The sequence below is a fragment of the Parambassis ranga genome, chromosome 7 (genome assembly GCF_900634625.1).
Source record: "Parambassis ranga chromosome 7, fParRan2.1, whole genome shotgun sequence".
NCBI classification, from domain to species: domain Eukaryota; kingdom Metazoa; phylum Chordata; class Actinopteri; family Ambassidae; genus Parambassis; species Parambassis ranga.
Window position 1 is genome coordinate 1122767 of NC_041028.1, and position 24638 is coordinate 1147404.

General features: G+C 43.6%; 1 protein-coding gene across 6 annotated transcripts; it reads right to left on the bottom strand.

The window, feature by feature from the left end:
• Positions 1–521: 521 nt before the first annotated feature.
• On the bottom strand, positions 522–24174 carry rgs19 (regulator of G protein signaling 19). 6 transcript variants are annotated; one of them, XM_028409894.1, is made up of 6 exons: positions 23930–24174; positions 18447–18552; positions 6862–7037; positions 6071–6169; positions 5553–5787; positions 522–2848 (listed from the first exon to the last, which is right to left on the bottom strand). In XM_028409894.1, the coding sequence occupies exons 2-6, from the start codon at positions 18459–18461 to the stop codon at positions 2660–2662; spliced, it is 714 nt and encodes a 237-aa protein (XP_028265695.1). In that variant the 5' UTR covers positions 18462–18552; positions 23930–24174; the 3' UTR covers positions 522–2659. The 6 variants fall into 6 exon arrangements, with proteins under 6 accessions (XP_028265695.1, XP_028265692.1, XP_028265693.1 ...); XM_028409891.1 differs by having other exon boundaries at positions 18447–18557; XM_028409892.1 differs by lacking the exon at positions 23930–24174 and adding an exon at positions 23796–23927 and having other exon boundaries at positions 18447–18557.
• Positions 24175–24638: the final 464 nt, after the last annotated feature.

Below are 24638 nucleotides of genomic sequence, written 5' to 3' on the forward strand. Positions count from 1 at the left end.
TAAACTTGGGGCAAAGCCGGAACCGGAAGTATCACGGCGCTAGCCGGATTTGCTAGCTGAATTTGCGTTCAGACCTGAGCCACATTTGAGCCAATCCGGCTAGATCCACCTCTGAGAGGTGGACTGAAATCAAGCTGGATATAGCCGGATTCGCGGTGTTCACACTCAGAAAAAGGATTTATCCAGATACGGCCGAATCCTGCTCTAGCCGGGTTGATTTCCCCAGTGTGAACGGGGTATAATAAAAGAAGCACCACCTTCAACCACTCAGGCTGACATATATACCACAGAATAGCTGCTGAGGATCTCTAGAAGCTAGCAAGTAGCCGTTAGCAATGTCTGCGTGTCTAGCATGTCTGAGCATTAAAAACCAGAAAAATAAACCTTGGTCTGAACCACCTGAGGTTCAACCAGAGGAACCGGCACAAACATTTGACCCCATAGACTGTATGTAAAGTATCTAGAAGGCCCCCTGCTGGCTGGCTGTGGTCCCAGCATCACCAATCACACTTTCACACAACAGATGAAGCTGCTTCTTGTTGGATGTTCAAGGGTTTCTGTTTATATATGTACAATTAAAATCACAGTTTTAACAAAATAGAAAATAAATAACATTAACAATACTAAGATAAATGCATTCTGAGCGTCTGGTAAAGACGCAGCCATTTTCTTTTTTTTTCTCTTTTTTAAATCTGTTGTCTCTGCAGGCAACTTTTCCTCAAACTACATTTCCCATGAAGCACTGGGTTTAGGCATCCCATCTCACATAATAGGCATCTTCTTTTTTCTTTAACTCTCTCTCTATATATATATATATATATATATTTTATTAGTTGTTTTCTTTGATATATATTTTTTTGCACCTGGGATTTCCTCCCACCCCCCCTTCCTGAATCGACCAACCACAGATCAGCCCTTGTGGCCTCCTGCAGCCAATCAGGAGCAGGCGTCCGTGTGGGCGACAGACAGTGGTGAGGTCAAAAGGTGAGAGGTCACAGAGGCAGAGGTCAGCAGCAGCAGTGCCCAGGTAGGCCACCCTGGTGTGTGTGTGTGTGTAAATATTTGTATTACTATACTTGCAGGGACACGTTGGACTAAACAGATGTGTAATGTTGTGTCAACGCTCTGTAAAAAAGTTACATTTAAATCTGTTTAAATATTTTTTGTTTTTATCTTGTAGCACTTTGTTGTTTTTTTTAAGTGCGTTATAAATAAAGTTGCAGTTTTCAATCTCTCCAATGTGGCAGACATCATGTGAGGAGTGTTTTCACTGTATATGCCATAAAAGTACCTGAACCTGAGACATGAAGGAACCTCACTGATCGATATTTCAAGGATCCCCTACAGTATAGTAACACAAATGTTGTGTGTGTGTGTGTGTGTAGTTTTTCTCCAGTGTTTTATTGCAGTGTCTGTGGTGGTGGTGTTGGGTGGAGATCAGTACAGTCTCAGAGAAGTCCTCCTCTTGTGGCAAAAAAAAACAAAAACAAAAACAAAACAAAAATCCAACGGATCCTCATAGAGTTTCTGTTAAAAAATAGACGTCTGTTTGTAAATCAGTAGTCAGGAGGAAGTGTTGGCCTTCCCCTCGTCCATTTGTTTCTGGAGTGAAATGATTGATCCAGCGAAGAAGAAGAAGAAGAAGATGATGATGATGATGATGATGATGATGATGGGTCAAACAAAGTGAGAGTGGCAGCAGATGGAGGGAGGAGCACCCTGTGTTTTCCAGTAGAGAGGGAAAAAAAAGGAGAAGGGATGGAGACAGCATCCAGCTTCTACCTTCCCCTCCATCAGGTCAAACACCTGCAGGATGGACAGTAAGGTCAGGTGAGGTCACCTTCAGCTGGCTCTTGAAGGTGATTGGACGGTCGTTAAGAAGAAGGGAGGAGCAACACTGATAAAAAACAATCATCATAATAATAATAATAATAATGGCACAGATGAACATTTCTCCCACTGAAATGCGTTAAAATCTCCCACAGTAGTCACGTACATCCCCGCAGGTAACGGCAGCTAATTTCTCCCCCCAGAGCAAAAAACACCAGATCACCTCCTTCTCTGTTTCAGGAGCAGCTGCAGAGGTGAAATGGAAGGAGGCGAGGGAGGAAAGGAGAGGTGGAGAGGGAAGGGTGTGGGATAAAAGGAGGAGGAGGTTTTTGAATGAAGGGCCTCAGATTAGGTTTGTCTGGACCTTCAGAAGCTCTGAGCTCACAATGAGCAACACTGAGGCGGCAGGAAGAAGCCCTACTTACTTCTATAAATTATATGTCGGCACTCTGCCAAAATCACAGTGTGCTAATAAAGTGTTTATGGGCATAAAAATATCAGGATATGGTTCTAATCAGATACATCAGGTGTAAGAGTTCACACTGTGAATGGTTTTCTCTTCTTTTCAGGACAGTTTAAAAAGAAATAAAAGGGTCATAGGAGAGAAAAAACTAAAAGAAGAGAAGAGAGGACTCGACCTGGAGCTGAGAGCAAGAAGAGGGGCGAGGAACAGAAGGCCGAGACAAAAAAAAGAGGGGGGGGGCAGGAAGGAGTGATCATTTCGGGAGTTTTGGACTGGGAGGAGGTGCTGTGAAATGCTCTGGCATCAATCCTGCAGGCGCAGGATCACAACAGAAGAAGAAGAAGAGGCGGTGGCGGCGGTGTGGGACTAGGATTCTGAGGAGGTACGAGAGCTGCCGTGAACGAGCGACTTGTAGATGTTGGAGGAGAGGAATCGTGGGTAGGAGTCCCTGTGCATCAAGGTGTAGATCTGCAGCTGGGCGTCGTCGAACGTGTGCGGCGCCGGGTCCTGCATCTTCCTGTTGATCACCTCTCGTACCCGAGCGTCCAGGCTCACCTGGAGGGAACATGGAGGATAAGAGACCATGACCACATGCTGGGTTTCAGGTTCTAGAACTGAAACGTTCTGGTTGTTAGCAGCTAGCATCCAAAGAGTCATAACAGGAAGTACATTTTAAGACCATCCCTCCAGCTGTTACTTTGACACCTGCATCCTACACATCGATCGTGTTCACAGAATGAACAGACACCTGAACATCACATCAGGTCACCTTTGAGCCAGGCCATGGATGCTGCATTAGGACGGCTAACAGTAACATAAAATGAGCGAACTCGGACAGATGTGCATGTCTCAACGTGTCAGAGCCTTTAGCATTTTGTTTAACATGCGCACACACGTGGACACCCCTGGGTTGTATGGATTCATGTGTTTTCATCAGGGAACCATGCAGAGTGAAGGCCTGAGGGCGTCTGCAGCACCGAACAAGAAAAACAAGCATAAAGCTGTGTGAGCCGCGGTTCTGTATGAAGCTGTGTGTCTCAGTGTCACGCCGAGCTGCAGCCTCTTCTCGTCTGTCATGACAGAAACGAGGCAGCGGCGGAGACAAAGTTAAGAACCAAACCCTTCACTGCAAACACATTTTAACCCTCACAACTACAAAGCCTCCAGACACAACAACACGCCACAAACCTCTTTGATTGACAGACATGGCCTATAATGCTTTCCACTGCCTTGTAGTTTGGTACAACAGATGATGATTCTCACACAGGAACGGGGCGTCGACGATCTTTGTCTTTACATATTATAACTGTCAGGCCTCTAAGCGGAGAACACGGCACACGCTCCGTCTCTCTCTGAGGTTATTCTGCAGAAGATAGTTGCAATAATAATGTAGATTTGAATGAAGCCCCCACATGGCCGGAAACACACCCAATATTTATATTTGACTGGGAAATTAGGTCATCAAAATTATAATGATAATGACCAGATATTTTTTTCATTCAGTTTTGTCATTAATCAACTTCCATAAAGGACTAAACACACACACAGACACACACACAGACACACAGACACACACAGACACACACACACACACACACACACACACACAGACACACACACAGACACACACAGACACACACAGACACACACACAGACACACACAGACACACACAGACACACACACAGACACACACACAGTGGCCCTGCAGCCTCTGCACCAGCAGATATTTATAGAACGACAAGCTTCTCTTATGTTTTCCCTCTGCTCTTATTTAGGAAAGACACACATGGACGGAGAGATAGGCATCGTACCAAGGTCAGACAGACACACAGACAGGCAGGCATGCGTCTCCTCCGCCAGACTCTCATGTCGGCATATCTCTGGATTTAAGTGTGTGTGTGTGTCCCCTACACCGCCAGGAGGTGATGAGAGCAGCAATTTATAGCTTCCTGTAAAATTACTGTACACACACACACAGCTACACATACAAATGCAGCAGTGTCTGAACCTGCCAACACACACAGACACACACAGACACACACAGACACACACAGACCAGCGAAGCCTCCAGCATTCTTTCTAAATAAAGCAACCACTGTAAAACACACACACAGTCTTTCAGTTAAAAATAGTAGCAGTGAAGCAGACAATGCTTTCCCCATGTCTCACCAGAAAAAATAAAGCATGAAGTCTGTGTGCGTGTGTGTGTGTGTGTGTGTGTGTGTGTGTGTGTGTGCTCCTCAGTGTGTCCAACCCACTGATAATCACTGAACCACTCTGTAGGCCTGTGTAAAACGCAGACCATGTGCACAACACCTGATGAATCAAGACATCTACATCTGCAGAGTAACACAGTGAGCGCAGGAAATCTCCTTATTCTACAGGCGTCAATCAAATATTTTAAAAGAAAGAAAAAAAAATGCAAAATCTGCCTTCCTCTGTTGAACCACGAAGTCACGATGGACAAAAAGTCTGACTTCATGGTCAACCTGCTGCTTCAAACCTTCAGATCGCCTCTTCTACATGTCTCAATCTAAAAAATCTAAAAAATAAAACAAGATGCTGTGAAAAGACAAAACATTCCGCACACTGCTGCACGGAGGCCATGATTGACTCACATGTGACCAGCAGTCACATGACAAACATTCATCTACATGTGGCCGATTTGCTTCACATCCATGAGTGTGCTGTAAAAATCCATTTTTATAGCACGTGGATCTCCCCGTGTTATTATTTCTCACAGAGTCCTCCACACGTAGCCATGATTGTTTGTGTTTCCATAGGAAACATGCACAGGACATGTGCGCTTACTTCATTTTAGGTTTAAAACCTGTTGACAGCAGGAGAAGGAAACCAGACACAAAAACACCACGTTCACACTGCATCGCCCCCGAGCAATGATCTCTCAGAATTTAAACAGCAACAAGTCTGTAACATGTAACAACATTCACTTCTGCAGTGTTTCTAGATGCTTCTGAAAACAAAGGTGGCAACATGGTGCATCTGAGTGTCTGCAGACACACATCAGACCGCTCACACAGGGCTTCTTTATAAGCTGTGTTCCTGCAGGTGTTTTCAATCAGCTCCATCAGCCAGTCACACCCATCAATCAGTGTCCTCCAAGAGCCCCACAGTCACAACGACACCGCTCACCCGGCCTCGTATGAAGGGTTGGTTGCAATAAACTTCATGTAAACTTATGAAAGAGGCGTGCTGCTTAAAGTCCAAACACTGTCCTCATAGGTACCGGCCTCCTACCTCTTTTGGCGACAGTATAGAAATGTAGTCCTCGTAGATCACACGAGCCTTCTCCTCCACGGAGCTCTTGTTGATTTCCTGTTTGAGGTCCTCACAGGCCAACCAGAACAACATGTTCTCTTCACTATATTCTGTCCGCAGGAACTCCCGGAAAACGTTTCGGCCTGCCGGGTTCCTCATGAGCTTGTCGAAGGACTGAGACCACAGCTGGACCTCCTCCACTGAGGGTTTGATGCTGATGAAGAAAGAGAGGGGGGAAGGTTATGTGTGAATGTTGAGCGAAGAGCGGAACAAGGAGAATATTAATGACATGACACTGAACTTTCCGATGACCCTTGAATGCATCATAAACTTTATTAAAAGTTGAATGAATTAAAAATCCATACAAATAAATTATTCACATGTGCACAGACATTGTAGGAAGTGGACCAACACAAACCAGCGAGTGTGTGTGGGCATGTGTGTGTGTATGCGTGTGTGTGTGTGTGTATGCGTGTGTGTGCGCCCCAAAGGCTCACCACGGTTCACAGTTTGGTATGGTTTCCATCTTGGTGTCCTGTGATATTCTCTTCCTCCTCCTCCGCTTCCGCCTCTCCTCTTCATTCCTGATGGTGAGACTGACATGATAAAACAGCTTTCAGACAGGAAACACACACACACACACACACACACACACACACACACACACACACACACACACACACACACACACACACACACACACACACACACACACACACACACACACACACACACACACACACACACACACACACACAGCTGACACGAGAGTAATTGCTCTCAGAACCATAAACTCAAACAGTCACTCACGATGATGTTACTGCCCCATTTAATGACTACTAACCACAGTTATGTTAACAACAGGGTGAAAGCATCAGCTACAGGTGGCTCAGCTTTCAGGGTGTGTGTGTGTGTGTGTGTGAATGAGTGAGTGAGAGAGAGAGGGAGAGCTATAAATAATTAGTATACCTGTGAGAACTACGAAGATCTAATCACTGCACAGTTACTGCCTGGAGACTCTATGAGTGTGTGTGTGTGTGTGTGTGTGTGTGTGTGTGTGTGTGTGTGTGTGTGTGTGTGGACTGGCATTCATAAATCATTTTGGTCCTCCACAACTGTCAGGGTCATATGAGACAAACATACTCATTCAGTATGTTTTCTGTCTTTAATAATGAGCAGACAGCTGTGTTAACAGTCTCCCTCTGCCAGTGTGTGTTTGCTTACATTATAAAAGCACGTGCAGCCCTGTGTGTGTGTGTGTGTGTGTGTCTGTGTGTGTGTCTCTTACCATGAACAGCTGCAACAGCAGCACCAGCAAAAGCAGCAGGCGTTGGGTCGTTGGGAATTCTGGTTAGTGGTCGTTATGCCCCGCCCCCCTCCCGTCCCACTCAGTGCTGAGGTCTCGCTGCGACCTCCCCCCATGGCCGGCTCGCCTCCTCGCTCGGCCGGGATCGGACCTGTGTACTATAAAGAGAGAGAGAGAGCGAGAGAGAGAGAGACTAATGATTCACAATGATACATGAACCCACAAGCAGCATTTTACTGTGGTATTAATGAATTTATAGGCTGATGGTGCTTTAGTGGGACCTTTCAGTATGTCGTACTGTCACATGGTTAATGGGACAAAAAAGTTGATCATTTTATAATAAAACACTTTTATTTTTGGTTTATTTGATGGACCAACTAAGTAGAGACATTTGAAATGGAAGTCTGGGTCCAGAGTCAGTCCAATCAATGGACCAATCAGTGTAATGGGAGGACAAATAAGTAGCCTATCAGCAACAAGGGGTGGGGCTAACTTAAAAGCCACAGTGATGATGACGACAATGGCAAACATATTGTCCATCATGATAGTTTGGCTGATTGTCTGTGTAACATGGACAACATGACGCCTCCCCAAAACTAGGCCGAAAGGTCTGGATTGCCCCCTAGTGGCTGGCTGCAGTATAGGTGCATGTCTTGTTAGCTAGTTTTTAATCTTGCTGATCTGTCATCACGGATGTAACATCATAGCTAATGGCACGGCCAAGCTACGTAAGAAGTTGAGGGACGGGGTTACAGTGATGATGTGGCCTCATGTTTGTACAATGGGTGGAGTAAAACCTGTTACATACAGCATGAGAACACATTTTTTTCATTTTCTTTAGGTGGCAAGAACAAAAACAAAGTTCGTTTCGGCAGGAACTTTTCATACTTCACGAGAAATGCTGCTATTCGTGAATTCTATAGCCAATAATGTTCAGTGAGTCGGGCGTGTAAGTGACCGTGGCATGGTGATTTCTGCATTCACCACGCCCACTCCAAAATTCTGATTCTGAACAGTTTTGTGCTCCGACGACGTGTTAAAATCAAGCTGCAATCTCTAGAACAAACCTCTGAAATCTGAAATCAATCAAGTGACGTCATTTCCTTCCCAGAGCGCCATAAACCAGAACAAGTTTCTTTGTTGTAACAACCTTAAGAGCCGCTTATGGTGTTAATGTTCCAAACACTGCAGTTCCTCATGTAGCCACTTGAGGGCCAGTAACAAAACTCAAAATGTCCAACGTTCCAGCACAGATAAACATGTTTACAGCCTGGTAATAGAGAGGGCTCACACACTCAACATGAGGAAGTAAAAGCCTGCTATGTTCCCTAAATTGTTTCTACACACCACTGCTGTGTCGTCACATGATGGCCTTTTGTTTACAGTCATCACACCGATGTACTGCAGCACAGCTAATATGATGTGTTTGTGTCAGTGTTTGGAAAAACTACAAGAAGTCTGTGGAGTTCACAGTGAACAGGAAGAGCAGTAAAGTGGATTTTAAAGCTGCTTCCAGCTCGGACAGAAAGTTTACACTTTACACACTGATCAGGAAACAGATGTGTCAGAAGCACAAGAACATTTCAGTGACACAACTTCAGTCTTCTAACATTAGGTGTGATCAGGAAGGTGGGGAAAAATAAATATGGGGGGTGTTAAAACAGAGATGAAAAAAGACGACAAGATTGTGTCATAAAAGAGGAAACGGGAGATTCAGAGATTAGAGAGAGAGAGAGAGAGAGAGAGAGAGAGAGCGAGAGAGAGAGGGAGAGAGAGAGAGAGAGAGAGAGAGCGAGAGAGGGGGAGAGCATGTAGAATAGAGGAAGTGAAAGAGACAGACCAGGCAATGTGATGCATCATGTGATTGAGCTGTGATCACACACACAAAGATAATCACACACACTCAGGTTTTCGGCTTCAGGTTTTGGACTAAGAACAACAGATTGTGTCTGTGTGGTTCATAAATCTGTCCTGTATTCTATAGAGTATTCATGTAGGACCATGTTGCACAGCACGTCATGTACTCACACAAAAGCACACAAGGACACATGACTAAAATGTGCACACAAAGAAAAGTAAACTAATGCACGCACACACAGACACACACAGCTAACAGAAGCCCCCAGCTGTGGACTGTCTGCACATCTGTCAGTACACAGTGAGTGTGTAATGCTCCAGAGAAAAACATGTCAGACAAGTCGGCGATGCTAGCTAATGCTACGTGAATTGAAGCGCTAACCTGCAATGTTTCGGTGCTAACTTCACAATAAAACACGAGGGTCAGAGCACAGAAACATGATGCACAAAAAGTGAACAAGGCTCCAGTCAGACTTTAGGATGGCCCCAGGCCACGGCTCAGAGTCTGCAGGGGCTTTTATTTTGAAAAAGTGATCAGATTTGACCTCTTGGTCACAAAAACGGCCGCCCTAATTCTTCCTCTGTTCTGTCCTGCCTGTATACTCTGGTCTCAGTGGATTCAAGCTGGATTTCCAGGGGGCGCAGAATAAACTCCCTCTGGATGAATTTGGGGAGACCCTCAGAGTGGCTAAACTTTGTGAACATGCTGGGTGAATCACCTGCGTCCGTCTTAGACACACACTAACTGAACAGGCTGGATATCAGGAACACACTTCGAGTATCCCGATCACCCATGAGCCTTCGCTGGAACCAAACTCAGAGCTGCAGCGGTGAGCAACACTTGAGTCAACAGTCACGTTGAAAGAAATGCAAATAATCCAGCCACATGTTGTCAACCTCCCAGTCCTCCTTACACACTAAATAAACCCTTGACGCATCTAACTTGATGTTTATTGTGACCCTAAAACCTCAAGTGGCCACTGGAGGAACTGCACCAAGTTACAAATGCTTTTTGAGGTTAACTCAGCCTGGTCTTTCTGCATCCTTGAGTAAATTTGGGACATTTTTTATGCAAGTTCTGTGTTTCAGGACTTTACACACACACACACACACACACACACCAGCACATGTATTTCCTAACTAACAGGTACATAGCAACGTTGACTGTTCTGCACACGTGCAAAAGAAGCACCAAGTTATTGAGATATTTTCCTGTTGATGTGTGTTTGAACAGCTGTGGGCTGCTGACAGATGTACAGTGTGTGTGTGTGTGTAGTCACGGTTGAAACACACAAAGATGACTGCTCACCTTCAAACACACACACAGTGTCACACTTTACCTCAACAGTCAGAGAAACACTCCCTTTCTTTTATCACCCGCCCATCTTTTATAACAGAGCTATCACATTTCACCCTATTGTGTGTGTGTGTGACAGAGAGAGAGAGAGAGAGAGCACTTGTGTGAAAAGGCAAGTCTGTGTGAAAAGACGACTGAAAGGGAGGTTAGAGGTTTTCTTGAGAGTAAGAATAAAAAAGATGAGAGAATCAATTCAAAGAAAAAGTGACAAAGATGGAAAAATGAATGAAAGAAAAAAGAAGGAAAGAAGAAAGATGTGAGCAGATGTCTCAGTGTGTGTGTTTAATGGGATTTAGGTCGGAGTGTTAATCTGATTAAACTAGATGACATTAGAAAGATTTACAAATGACACACACACGTGCGCACACACACACACACACACACTGTTCACTTGCTTGTCATCTTGACTTCTCTGTAAATATGTTTTTAACCTTTATTTATCTTTGTAAGGTTGACAAGGCACACATGCTGTACTGTTGCAACGCCCTGCTACACACACGCACGCACGCACGCACGCACGCACTACCTTTGGATACAGACGAGCAGCATCCTGAGGAGCAGTGCTGCAGGTCTATTTAATGGATTGATTTTGTCTTTCATGCACAAATCTTCCTGACAGACGACCAACACCCTCTGCTGACATGCTAACTGTTGCCTGTTACCTCTGCAAACATCATCAGCAGCTTGTCGTTTCCTCACTGTGCAATGAGTTGATTTGATTAGTTGGTAAGTTAGTTTGTGACAGACGGCATCAATCAATCTGCAATGTTCTTTTAAAAGTGCCTAAACAGTTTTATTTAAAGGTAGGAGATTTAGAAAACTCAGAGAGTCAGACCGAGAGTCAGCCGTGCCTCCAATCACATGGACGCCTTCACCTGAAGACGAGCTGCGGTCTGTGACTTCGGCCATTAGAGCAGGAAGAGAGTGACAACCAGCCAATACTCCTGCAGGGTCCACCCGGAGGATTGATGATGTTTTTATGTTTTATAGCTTCAGATGATTCATATTCTTCGTTTTAAAGATGTATGATTAAAAAATGTACGTGTAAGATGAAATAAATTCATTTCTAGGATCTCCTAAAGACTTATTTTTCACCGCAGAGAGAAAACCTCAAACATTTTATACATTCACTGACATACATAGTTCAATTGTAATGGTCAGTATTACCTGCAGATTTACTTATTGCCTGATATAAGACCATGTCTGTTGATAACAATATCTCACATATAATTGTGCATCCTTAGTCTATAATTTAAACCTTTTTGTAAACTGAACACAAAATCCTCTCCTGGTTTGTCTTTTGTCTGAAGTCAGGCTTATTTAGGTCCCATTCAGTCAGATCAGACCAGCGCTCATTGTGAAAGGTTTTTTCCTGCTTCATCCTTTATGGAAACAAAAACAACCTGAATGCATCATCATCCTAATGAGCTACACTGGCAATTATTTAGTTGCAATCAGCAATCCTGCAAACTACCACAGCATGAACTGAACCTCTTCCTATTTCTTATTAATAAACATGTTGTGGTATATTCATGCTTCCATTTAAAATCTATTTTTATAGCTTCACCTTTGCACGGCTCTGTGCGCCATCTCTGCATGCTTTGGCAGCACAGATGGACTCGCACACCACGCCAATAAAGCAAGATGAAATTTAAATTCACAGAGACACACTGCCGGGGCTTTTGTGTACCACATGTACATCTAGCACCACACACACACACACACACACACACAGCTGGGGCTGCCAGCAGGGTTTAAGTAATTAAGCGCTCATTTTGAGTATTAATCTGAGAGATTACTGCTCCATAATCTCACCACCTGATCGCCAGCAGCCCTATGTATGTGAGTGTGTGTGTTTCTGTGTGTGTGTGTGTGAGAGAGAGAGAGAGAGGTGGAGGTCACAATGACAGATCAAAAGACTGAGGGATGAAATGAAACTATTATTATTATTGATATCCAATAACCTAAATGTTCCTGAACAGAGACAAACATTCAAAGTTCATATGAGGCTTACAAGGTGCTGGCTGAGACACACTGCTTCAAAAAGTTTGAAGAAATATCAGAAAAGTTCAGTTTCATTCAGAATAGAATGTATTTTCATGCTGTGTATCAGCTGAGCAGCAGTGTGCAGCCCAAAGTGATTCATCCTGCACTAATCATCAATCATCAGTGCTCCAATCTGCACCATCTGCAGGTGAGCAACGCCCGCCTGTGTTTCTGCATGTTTAAAGTTTAATATTTTACATTACAGAACCCTAAAATGAAGTTTTGTCAACTGTGGCATATTTTTTGCTGAATAGTAGGAAAAGTACAGAGTTCACTTTGCTTTGAGTGTCATGGAGGACATGGAGGACACACTCATCCTCGTCAGATGTTTAAATCACTTCAGGTAAGAATGAGGGGAAATAAGAATATTTTATATTAATTTGATTGATTTATTTTCACCCGTTGGTTGGAATGGGCCCTGCTGCTTTGACTTGTATTAGAGGAAAAAGTTCATTTAAGATCCGATTACAAGTACAACAAGTGGATTTAAGAGGTTATAAAGGAAGCGTCTTCACTGCTCTTCTAAATATACGGTGAAAATTCACTAACAATCACATCTGTTCTCTCCTCACAGATCTAATAAGGACATCCTCTCCTAACTCACACTCAGCCTACACTTGTTAATCATTTTCCTTTTCTGGCATGTGTCCAGCAAATCTGATTTATGCAAGGCTGTTTGAGTGGAACACAGGAATTTAAACAAGCAACGGTGAACACTGAAGGTTAGGCTTCCTTCACACCTCTGTCTGCTTTCTAAGGATCTGCTTCTTGTGTTTTGTCATGATTAGATATCGATGCCGTAAAGACAAAAACAACCTTTCAGAAAATCTAGGACAGAACAGCAACTGTAAACTGAGGCTGACCAACATGTTGCAGTTCCTTAAATGGCCACTGGTGTCACTGTTCATCAAGGCTCTCCATAAACTGTAAATACAGATAGACAACGCAGTTCTGCAGTGAGGCCAAAACACCTGGCTTATTGGTGCCGCTATGCTGGACGCCATCTTGAAAAAAACCACAACCAAACACAACCCTAACCCTTAATAACTGGGTTGGCTGCTCCATTCACTGCTGACTGTGATGTCACTTCACAACTTTTTATTTTTTATGCATCCACTGAAATGGAGAAGGCGGGGTTTATGACCTATACTGCAGCCAGCCACCAGGGGGCGATCCATCTCTTCTTTGTCTCAGTTAGCATCTTCGTTCTATTTTAAGTTGAATACTGCTGCTCAGGTGCAGAAAAAAGGAAAAATAATGAGGCTTCTGTAATATCCTGCCTTGACATGCTAAGGCTGTTCCACACACACACACACACACACACACACACACACACTCTCTCCTCTCTCTCTTGATCTGTCCCTCTTCATCTAGCCTTTCTTTGAAAATGTCACACACACAGTCCTTTGCTTTCAAAAACCCCCTCTTACTTTACAACAGTCACACACAAACACAGACACACACACATTAAGTGGGTCTATAAATCCCAGCTAACGGCGCTCTGAGGTGACAGATTCAAGGTTTTTCACCAGAGGGCTGCGCCGACAAACCGCATCAGCCTCCAAATTCGTCTCCTCTCCTTATAAGGAGATGGATGTCTACACACCCACACACACACACCAACTACATACACACAATTAGTCTACAACTGCTCACACGTGCAAAGTTACAGTACACAATCACAACTACATGCACTTGGCTGCTGCTAATTGACCCACAAACCACCACAACCTGCCACATGCCCGTCTCCAAAGGATCTTCATCAAGGTTGGTGACTTTAAATTCATCCACATCAGTAACCTGCCTCATGACCTTTGAGTCGTTCTGTGAAAAATGGGCTTTTCATGCAGCACTTTTTTGAAAATGTTGAGCTAAGAGTCACTCAAACAAATCTAAGCGTGTGTTTTCACACCTGGTTCATACAATCAATCAATGAATCTACAATGTTAGAGCATCCTCCAACACGCCAAATGTTTCATGGCGCGTGAGCAGAAGACCATAAGTGGGAGATCGGTTTCCAAGTTAGCATCCATCTATTATTATATTATATTATATATAAAAAGGATATTCTGCTACAGAGACCAGGCTGTAAACATACTTCTGATGATTTTAACATGGAGGACAGACCATCAGCCATCGAGTGGCCACTGAAGGAACTGCAGCTTCTGATATTTCTGCTTGATTTCTTCAGCATGTGTGACACCTATCCATTACACACCACAGCACAAAGTTCCTCAGTTCAACACAGCTGTTGCCATGGGAAACAATGGGGATCCAAACAAACACGATAAAGTCAGTGCTTGCCTCAAAAGTGGGACGTCCAGTTGATAAGAATGTGGTGAAACAATAGAGTTTACGATGTGCATTGATATGATGATATATATTAAGCAAGGTGATACATTTAAGCGCCGTGTGTATAATAGCGTACATCTTCTATTAAATTACCAGCCACCTCTCACATCATCCTCTGCCACCAGAGTGAAGCAGCAAATATCAGTATCTCACCAACATCCTCATTGTGTTTAAATCAAAACTGACAACTTCCAGGTTTACTACATAATTTCTGCTATTTTAAGATAAAACTTTATTAATCCCGAAAGGAAATTCATTCGCCAGAGGTTACAGGTTACACATTGCAATAGAAGAGTATAAATATAAAATTTTAAAATCCTTAATCAAAGCACAGTGAGTGGTAAGCAGCATGACTGTACATGGTGTATGTTGTATCGCTGTATAAGGTGATGTGATGATAGTTTTATGGCTGTTTTACTCTTGTTTCAACTGTTTTATCTCACTTTCTTTGTTCTTTTTTAATTGTGTGTATTAGTTTTAAATGGTGCTTTGTACTGCCCCTTTTGGCTGAACTGTGCTATATGAATCAATTTGTCTTCTAATGCAATCGGCACGCGCATGCATCACCACAGAACCATTAATAAATCATAGAAGTACATTGTTGCACCAAGGTTTTCAGTATCAGTACCCCAAACATCATGTGCATCTCTGTTTTCTGTTACGCTACTGCTGATATTTGTCAGACACACACTGCATTTCCTCAAGATTTTCAGGAACTGAGACAACGCTGCTCTCTGAAGCTTGATAACAACACAATTTGTCGAAGAGGGTGTAGAGAGAACAGAGAGAGAGGAACAGCAGTTGTGAAGTCAGACAAACTAATGTAATGAAGTTTGATACATGCACCTATCAACAGTATTCAGCCACAATCTGAATCAAAGAAGTCACAACCTTTAAGAGTACACACAATAAAAACCAGAGCCCGTTGAACTAAACACAGAGAAACCATTCAGCAGTGAGGCTCACCAGAGACCAGAGACGATTCAATTGTGGATCAACGATGGACGACTGAGTGAAAGAACAATCGGGTCCTTCTTTCTATTTTCTCTCACTCGTTCGCTAACAGCTACAATGATTCCATCAATCAACATGCCTGCCGTCGCTCCGGTGAAGGAGGAAAGAGACGAAAAGCAGTCCACGGCAGCACGAAAAGACAGAGGCAGAGAGAGGAGAGAGAGGCAGGAAACAGAGTCAGGGGTATTGTGACACACAGGGCTTCTGGGTTTTTCTTTATGAAACTTGATGAATCAGACCTGGTGGTCACACACACACACACACACACACACACACCCTGTCATGACTGCATGAATAGAAAGGAAAGACATTACATTCCTCCTCTCTAAACTTGGACATCTCTGCATTCCAGTTCAGACTTGCAGACGTTTCTCTCCTTTTCTTAGGAAGACCAAACTTTACAAACCTCCCAGTTTATCCCTCCAGCTACAGAAACACAAGAATCCATCAGACACCCTTCTGTACAACAGACTGAATTATTTTGAAGGTGTATATTCCCACATGGTAAAGCCTATAGAATGTTCTTTCTGCATAAATATGACCCAAAAACATCAACATATTCTCACATAAGCTCTAGGGGTAGGACAAGAGAACCCAACCAAACAAAAGACAGAAATATTAGACTTTATTTATCCAGTAAAATGATCCAATATTACATGTGAACCTCTAAGATTAGCATTTGATTTGAAGGCTAAATTAGAGACCATCTGTTCGGAGGTGTTTTGAATCAAAGAGATGAGAATCAGGTGCCAGTGAGAAACAACAGGGATCCATCACATCTATCTGTGGAAGTGTATCCTGGCGCGCTCAAAGGAGGTTTAAGAAGAGCTGTTGTTGCTCATCAAATTTGGAAAAAGGTTTCGAACCCATCTTTAAATAGTTCAGACTCAACAAATCCACAGTCAGACAGAGTGTGTACCAATGGAGAATAATCAAGACCATTATTATTAGCCTCCACAGGAGTGGCAAAGATCACTCCAAAGCAACAGGCTACAAACCTCTAAGCCGCTAATGGCCTGTCCAGCATCAGGAGAACACTGAACAAACATGGTGTGCATGACGGAGAAGGAGAAAGACACTGCTCTCCAAACAGAACACTGCTGCCATGTGGACAAACCAGGGGGCTGCTTTAAGAAAGGACAACACTGCATTCCGTCTATGAAGCATGGTGGTGGTAGTGCCATGATTTGCTACATCTGATTCAGGACCAGCTTCCCATCATTGATGGAACAATGAATTCTGGATGATACCAGTGAATTCTGCAGGAAACATGTCAGAAGACATCTGTCAGACAGCAGACAGACAACAACCAGGAACAGGTGGATGGTTAGAAGATGTGGAGGGACGTGAAGCAAGCAGTTCATATGAGGAAACCAACCAGCATCACTGAACAGAAGCTGTTCTGTACTGAAGAAGGGGTGTTTGCACATGGAGGTCCCACTGAAAGCAAAGGCTCACATACACAGATATGTAATATTGGACCATCCATCCATCCATCTTCTGAACCCACGTTCGTCCTGTAGTACAGGGTCACGGGTGATATCGGATCATTTTACTAAATAATCATGTCTAATATTCTGTTTCTTTTAAAGGCAAATCACTTTAAAAGCCTGTCTTTTTTTTGATGAGCCTTGTCTGAAATGAAGTGGCCCTCCTGTCATTAAGGTGTGGACTTACACTACATGGCAAAAAAACACACTTCTATACTGCACTTCATTCAGACAGAATGCAGGAGTTAAGATGAGTTACAGTCAATTTGAAGTTTCTATTGACTAACTGGATTAGGTGTAAGGTGTGAGGAGCGACTCTTACCACACTCGCTAACCGATTTCATGGTGGAAAGTTATGTGGGTGTATTGTTCCAGTGGCCACATGCTTTTGGTCACAACGTATGTGTGGGTGGGCGGCTGTACTTTTGGTCAATTAACTTCTATTTTTTTCTTTTTTGATGCCACAAGGCCAAAGGGGGGAAGACAAACCTCCACTTTACTTTTTATTAGTTAACATTACAGCAGAGCGGCAGAAGGAAGCTAATAAGAATGTGGACATGAGAGCAGTGAGGGGCAGTGAGGACGTTAGTGAATGTATGGTGAACAGCAGAAGTGTAAAGAAGAACGGTGGAGCAAGAGTCCTGAAACATTGAAGTGTGTTAGCATTTTAGCACTTTGTTAGCGTCGTCTGACGGGTTTTTGAGTAGTCGTGTACCTCTGGTGTTCAGGCTTCAGAAATCATTAGCAATGGTGTTTCACTTTAAAGTTAAAGCTTAAAGTGTGTGAACACTGAATGATGTTTCAAAACTACAAGCGAGCTGTTGACATCTCTGTTCCTCTTTCTTCTTTCCTCTCCAACATGGCCTCCATCACTGAGCTTCAAAACCCCTTTTAGGAAACCTGTAGGTGCTGCCGCAGCAGGTGCGTTCATGTTTAATGCATTTAGTGGTAATTGTTACGTAATTCTTTCTACGGCTATTATTCTTGTTGTTTAATAACTAATTACTCGACTGATTTACTCGACAATGTTTGATGTTGTTAGACGTGTGTGTGGAGCATAAAGAGGACACATCACGCCTCCATCATCATGAGAACAGTGTTTATCTTGGTGTATTTGGTGTATATTTGAGAAACGTCTAGCAATCAAATATCTCAGATGTGTGGTCAGATTGGTTTGTAATGTAATGTTGTGATGACATGTCTTTGTGATGTCCCACAGAGATTCAAAAGTACATTTGTGTGGTGTTTTGTGGACTGTTGTCACCACCAGCGATACCAGTGCTTTAAAAACTCCACCTGGTGCCTGTAGGACCCGTATGTGTGGGGGTTTTCAACACTTTTTTTTAACATGCAGTGAAACAAATTTAGAGACAGAGAAAAAGTGAGAGGAGAAGGAAATCTGAGAAACAGACAGAGGAGAGAGAGGGGACGGAGGAGTGCAGCTGCTTTACCAGTACATCCGCCATGTCGTGAGGGTGGGCAGTCAGTTAGTGCGCGAGTCGTCAGCGATGTTAGCAGGCCGGACACATGCATGTCATCCCCCCTTCTGCCTCGGACCTCTCCTTCATGAATACACACATACATCCATCCACACACACACACACACACAGGGGAACGTATGTGCAAACAGGTGCATTAACACCACACAGAAAACACACAGTTATACACAAATGTGCGTGAAAATGCCACAAACGAGGTTAACACACACACACACACACACACAACACACACACAAGGAGAGAAAAAAGAGCTATAGTGAGTGAGTTTGTGTGTTTATCAAGCACGAATCAAACCTATGAATCAGGCATATATTTTTAAACATCTCAGAGAAATGAATTAAATCTCAAAAAATGAGAAAGTGGCAGGACACCCCCCTTAAAGGAAGAACCCGGCTTGAGTAAAAAAAAAACTGCTGGGGTAGAGCCATTAAATGTGATTCTTGTACGTCTGGCTGTGGCCGATAACAGCTGTTTTTGATATTAGCAAGGACTTGGGTGATGTTGTCACTAGGGATGTCCTATTCCGATCATGTGATCGGAAATCGGGCACGATTACGTGATTTCAGACTGAAATCATCTAGCGTGGTGCGTGTTGTAAACCAGAAAGGTTCATCACGGTCACACTCATCTGACAGATGCACTGCAAACTTGTGTGATCAAACACAACTTCAGAAGAAAAAAAAACAGCAAAATAATCGTATTGACAACACACCTGGAGATTATTTGGACAAATCATTGGCTGCAAAAAAATCTTCAGTATGGAGTTACAAAGCTTGAAGGTTTTTAAAAGCAGAGCTGCCCTTTGGAAAATCACCTCCTTTCCTTTGAAATCCCCCTCAAGTGAGTAACTTGGATTCCACATTGAAAGCATGGGACCCAGATTAGTGGCAAGGTTGTTGCTCATCATGCATATTAGTCTCAATAAGAAAGCTTAATGATGCTAAGAAGTCATTTTGACTTCATAAGCAGAGATTTACTGATACAGCTCCAAATTATTCAGACAAACATCAATGTAAGCAGTGAATTCACTCAATATACTCAGATATAAATGAGCTTTTAGGCACTTTACCGTCATTACACTGTATTTATTTGGCTGTAATTCTAGTATTGGATGGTGGTAGAACAACGCAGGAAACAGTTAAGAGTTTATGGCTGCCAGAGGTGCCCTCTCTTTAGTTGATGTGCAACACAGAATGAGAGCAGAGAGTGTAGCAGGGATGCTGTATGTCTGTAGACCAACCCAGAGTCAGCATCCAATGGGTTCCCTCAACAAAACACTAATCGGATGTTAGATAAATTGGACTGTTGCAGAGAATAATTCCGTTTTTGATGCTCAGAGGTTTTGTTGAGCAGAATAATCTTTACTATTGAAGTCCCCTTTAATGATTTTTGAAGCCTAAATAAGGTCACCAGAAGTAAAAAGCTAAGCTACGGCATGGTCACCACCACAACACCACCAACGTCCGACCTGTTCTACAGTACTGATGCCTTGATGACGTCTATAGTCTTATTTAGCCGCTTGTTAGGAATCGCCTTTTTGTAATCGAGTACTGAACTCCTCAGTGGCACATTTACCAGTATATTCCATGAGCTTGTGTCACAGACACTATTTCAGGCATGTAACCCTACAAAAACCCACGACTTCAAGAGGAAGCAGCCAGAAGTGCTTAGATGCTAACACATGTCCAGACTGTAGGACTTATTTGAGCTATGGCGTCACCCAGAATGAATGTCCGCCATGTTGCCAGGTTTTAATGCCAAACATCCACCTCATTCACAGTTAATCCGAGTATGACCAAGTAAGCATGATGAGCATTGTAACATTGAAGTCTAGGACTCATGTTTAGAGACGTTTTTGGCAATTCCATGTTAGCCCAGTTACAACCTCAGAAACTGTTTCACTCGTTACTAGCTTAACATTCCTATTTGAGTTAGCAACCGCTCAGCCTTAACCTGGGGACACACTACACCTTCTTTTGCCCGGTTTTACCCACAAAGTCTGCAGCAGTCGGCACTAAGATCTGTTAGTGTGTGAGGGGAACAGACATCAGTCGCAGTCAAACATGTTTGAGTCTGAATGCGGTCCTGTAGTGTGAACTGATCACCAACCAAGAGAGGGTGGGGCACAGGAAACACCGTCAGAGGACAGCAGGAAGCGGAGAAAAACCACTCGATCCAAACCCGGTCTGACGCATTACCGCCATCGGTTTGTTTGTAAACTGTCGCCATGGTGAGAGTTCGCTGCGTTCAGTTGACATATCGTGGTCTGTGATGTGACCCCCATCAGCATACAAAAACCTGCTGAAGCCAGTCTGTTAGTGTGTCCTCAGCTTTAGCTTTACACCTCAAAGCTGTGTGTGTTGTTGGTTAAACTGAAATTTTCCTTCCTTAACATGTCGCACTGAGTTTTAGTTGACACGATCAATGACATGGACACAAAGAGAAAAAAATGACACTGAACACACACGCACAGAATCACAATGCTGCACACATGAGAAGTTAAGACACAAAGGCAGAAACAATGCAACAAAAAAAGACACAGGAAGTGAAGGAGATGACCAAGTTGAAAAAAAGAGGAAGCAAGCAACAGACATCATGAAGAAAGACACAGGAAGAGGAAGTGTGAGCCAACTGGCAACAAGAAGAAGGAAAAAAAAACCCCTGATCTGATAAAAGTATCTGAGAGGTGGTGGTGTGTGTTCTAACCTAAGGGGGGTTAGGACACCAAAGTTTTCATAAAGCTGATATTGTCCTTGGTTTCTATGGTGACACAGCACACAACTGCTGCTGTGGGTCACACCGAGAAATGAATGACAGATCATAGATGATGTCCTCCACCTCGCCATGACACCTAACAGAACCTCTGTCCCTCTTTTTTTAAGGACTGGGTATGTAGTTCAGGAAAGAACCCCAAAAGCTGAGGATTTATGAGGATAAAAGGAGATGGGTGTTGACATTTGACAGCCAGCAGTTTCACAAGCTCAAACTGAAAACAGAGAGGAAATACAAAGACCTGCACTTCTGAACACTTCTTCTTCCTCTGCCTTTAATTTGAAAATACCTTCACCAGTTTCATTAATAAAAAGGCAGAAGCAGAAGTAAGATCCCACCTCTGCCTGTAGACCGATAGACCTGTAGGCCTACTTGAACACATTCGTTTCTGCTTTTCTGCGTTTCTTCCTCCTGAAAGTGCCCGACCAGAGGCTACACCTTACAACTTTCAGGGCTATAGGAAGAGAAGCTATAAGAATCCTACAAATCAAAACAATGTGAGAGTACTACACCGCCAGTTTATACAGAAACAACACCAACAACGTACAGCAAGGTCACAAAACCCCTGAGTGTGGGACAAAAAAATGTCTCCCCCTTCTGGCAGTGAGAGTAATCACAAAAAGATTAACTCTTTTCTAATGGTGACAAAATATATATATCATCTCAGACTTTAGTAAAGAAGCTAAGCTAACAACTGACAGCTCCGTCCTCTGATGCATCCTAAACATACATTTTTATGCCACTAAATAATGTAAGTACGCATACCTGTTGTCACCATTTTTCCTTGTTCCTGTTTAAACAAATCTTTCCACAATCCCTTCGATCTACTCGTAGCATCATCAGCTGCTGCTAGAATATTTGAGATCACCATGACAATGCACTGCTGCCGTCCCTTGAGACGATAAAGAGGCGACCCCACACCCAATCCAGTGGACTCCATGAGACCTTATTTACATTTACATTGATATTCATGACACAACTCAAATAGGATCTTAAAGAAAATCAGCTGAAAATACCTGCTTCAGTCCACCAGATGTCCTGATGACATGTCATGACAGCATGCAAAAATACATCATCCCACTGACTTCAGAACCAGCCTAAAATAGCCTAAAAAAACACCACCAGCCAAACTAGCATATCGATTAGGGAGGGGGTGGATCCGACCCAGCGTTGGTATTGATCCATGAACCATGTCTGCGCTTTAATGTTGTCTGCTGAAATTACTGTAGAGAGGAGTTTCCTACAGCCTCATATAACATCAACAATAATTGTGATAATAATATTAAAGCAAACACAACTCATCGGCATCGGCAGATGTCCAAATCCACGTGGATCAACAAAGGCCTTCAGATGCTAACTTTAAGGAAATTGTACAAATATATGTCGTCCGTGCTGAAAGCATGACTTAGAATACCCGCTGACGTCAGGATGATGGATCCAAACCTGCGTAAATGTCCTCAAATTAAATCCTTCAACCCACAAATGTATTAATGTGAGCTGGCTTCAATAAAAGAAGTGTCAGTGGATAAGTTCTGCGACCATCCTGGCTGTGTTTATAAATCTAACAAAAAAAATGTTATAATAGCCGCTGATTTAAGAACGAAGGAACCAGGAGTGTTAAAATGTCCAGGGCTGCAACGAGTACTGGAGTAATATTCAAGGATAAAATGCATCAACAAGTAATTTAGTACTCGACGAGTCGCTTTGCGATGTCATTGGGGATGATTCTGTTGTGACGTAGCGGGATGATCAGTGTTGTGGGCGCAAGACGTCCCGGGTTCGACACACACACACGCACGCACGCACGCACGCGCGGTTTTGGCGCCAGGTATGGAGGCGGTCGCGGGCTGAAGCAATGACATGAAAAAACGATGACATTTATGCGTGATCGGAGTACTCAAGTAATCGCGAAAATAATCGATGAGTATCCGAGTATCAAAAATACTCGTTTGTTGCAGCCCAGGTGCTAACAAGTGGCTAAATCAGATGCTAATAGCGTATAAAAAACACACAAACACACACACGTCTTTCATAAAGGTGGCTCACAAGTTGACGTGTGAGACTACAAATGTAGTTCTTTACAGCAGATGCTAACAAGCGGCTAAATGAAGTTAGCGTACAAACATCATGGCCGCCCTCTTGTTGTGCTAAAAGCTAACACACATCCAGGTTTTAACCCATAAATAACCCCAAAAGATTAAAATGAATGAAGTTCTGGCTGCTCTAACCCGGACCCTTTCACACAGGTAAACCTGACCCCTGAGAACCATGAGAACCATGAGGGCCACGAGGCCGAGACACTGGCTCAGTTTACTGAAGAGGAAGGAGAGACAAAATAAAAGTTAAAAAATAACACAAGTCCTTCTCATGTGGAGCTTCCATTAAAGACAGCCCTGAGCCGAGTGGTTCGCCTGCTTCCGGAGAAGGAACGAAGGAGGAAAGGAAGGAAGGAAGGAAGGAAGGAAGGAGGGGTGAGGAAGGAGGGGAGGCAAAGTAAGGGAAGGGAGGGGGGAGGAATCACGCACCGACCTTTTCCTGCTCACCGCGGAGCGAGGAAAAGCCCCGCCGCCGACTGGAGACCGGAGAACGGGCGAATCAAACTGAAAGCAGCGCCCCTCCCTCCCCGGGTCCAGGCTCCGCTCTGCAGCCGCTCACATACTCACAATCTCGGCATGAATAGGGTCCGGAGGGCGGTATCCGCTGCGCTTTCGGAGGCACATCCGTGTGCTTTTTTTGAACGTCTTCCTCCGCCGCTCCGCACCGGGAGGTTCGGCTGCGCTGGGCTTTTCTGTTTCAATTTATTTTTCTAAATATCCGTCCGCCGCCGCTGTATCGGAAGAAGAAGAAGAAGAAGAAGAAGAAGAAGAAGGAGTCCTCCTCCTCCTCCTCCTCCCCCTTTCTGCTGCTCTCCTCCTGCTCGGGTTTTTCCCAGAGAGAGAGAGAGAGAGAGAGAGAGAGACTGACAGAAAGAGAGAGAGAGAGAGAGAGAGACTGACAGAAAGAGAGAGAGAGAGAGAGAGAGAGAGAGAGAGAGAGATCACCGCCCTGGCGAACAGGGGCGGCAGAGCGCATGCGCGGATCCACACGTCTATCCAGGCAGGAGGGGACCCCGGGTTTTCTCACATAAAACTTTATTTTAAGATTTAAGATGCCCCACATATAACCCTGATGTTTAAATGTTTTCTTTACCTTTAATTTAAGAAGATGGATAATAGTTTGAACTTTTATTAACTTCTTACAGTGTTTCTAAACACCTACATCAGTGTACTTGGTGTCAAAGGCACATGCTCCCAAAATATTAGAAATAACTGTAATACCTAATTATAAGAAAAAAATGTTATTGTAACTTTTAAATACTTTCTTGTTCTTCTT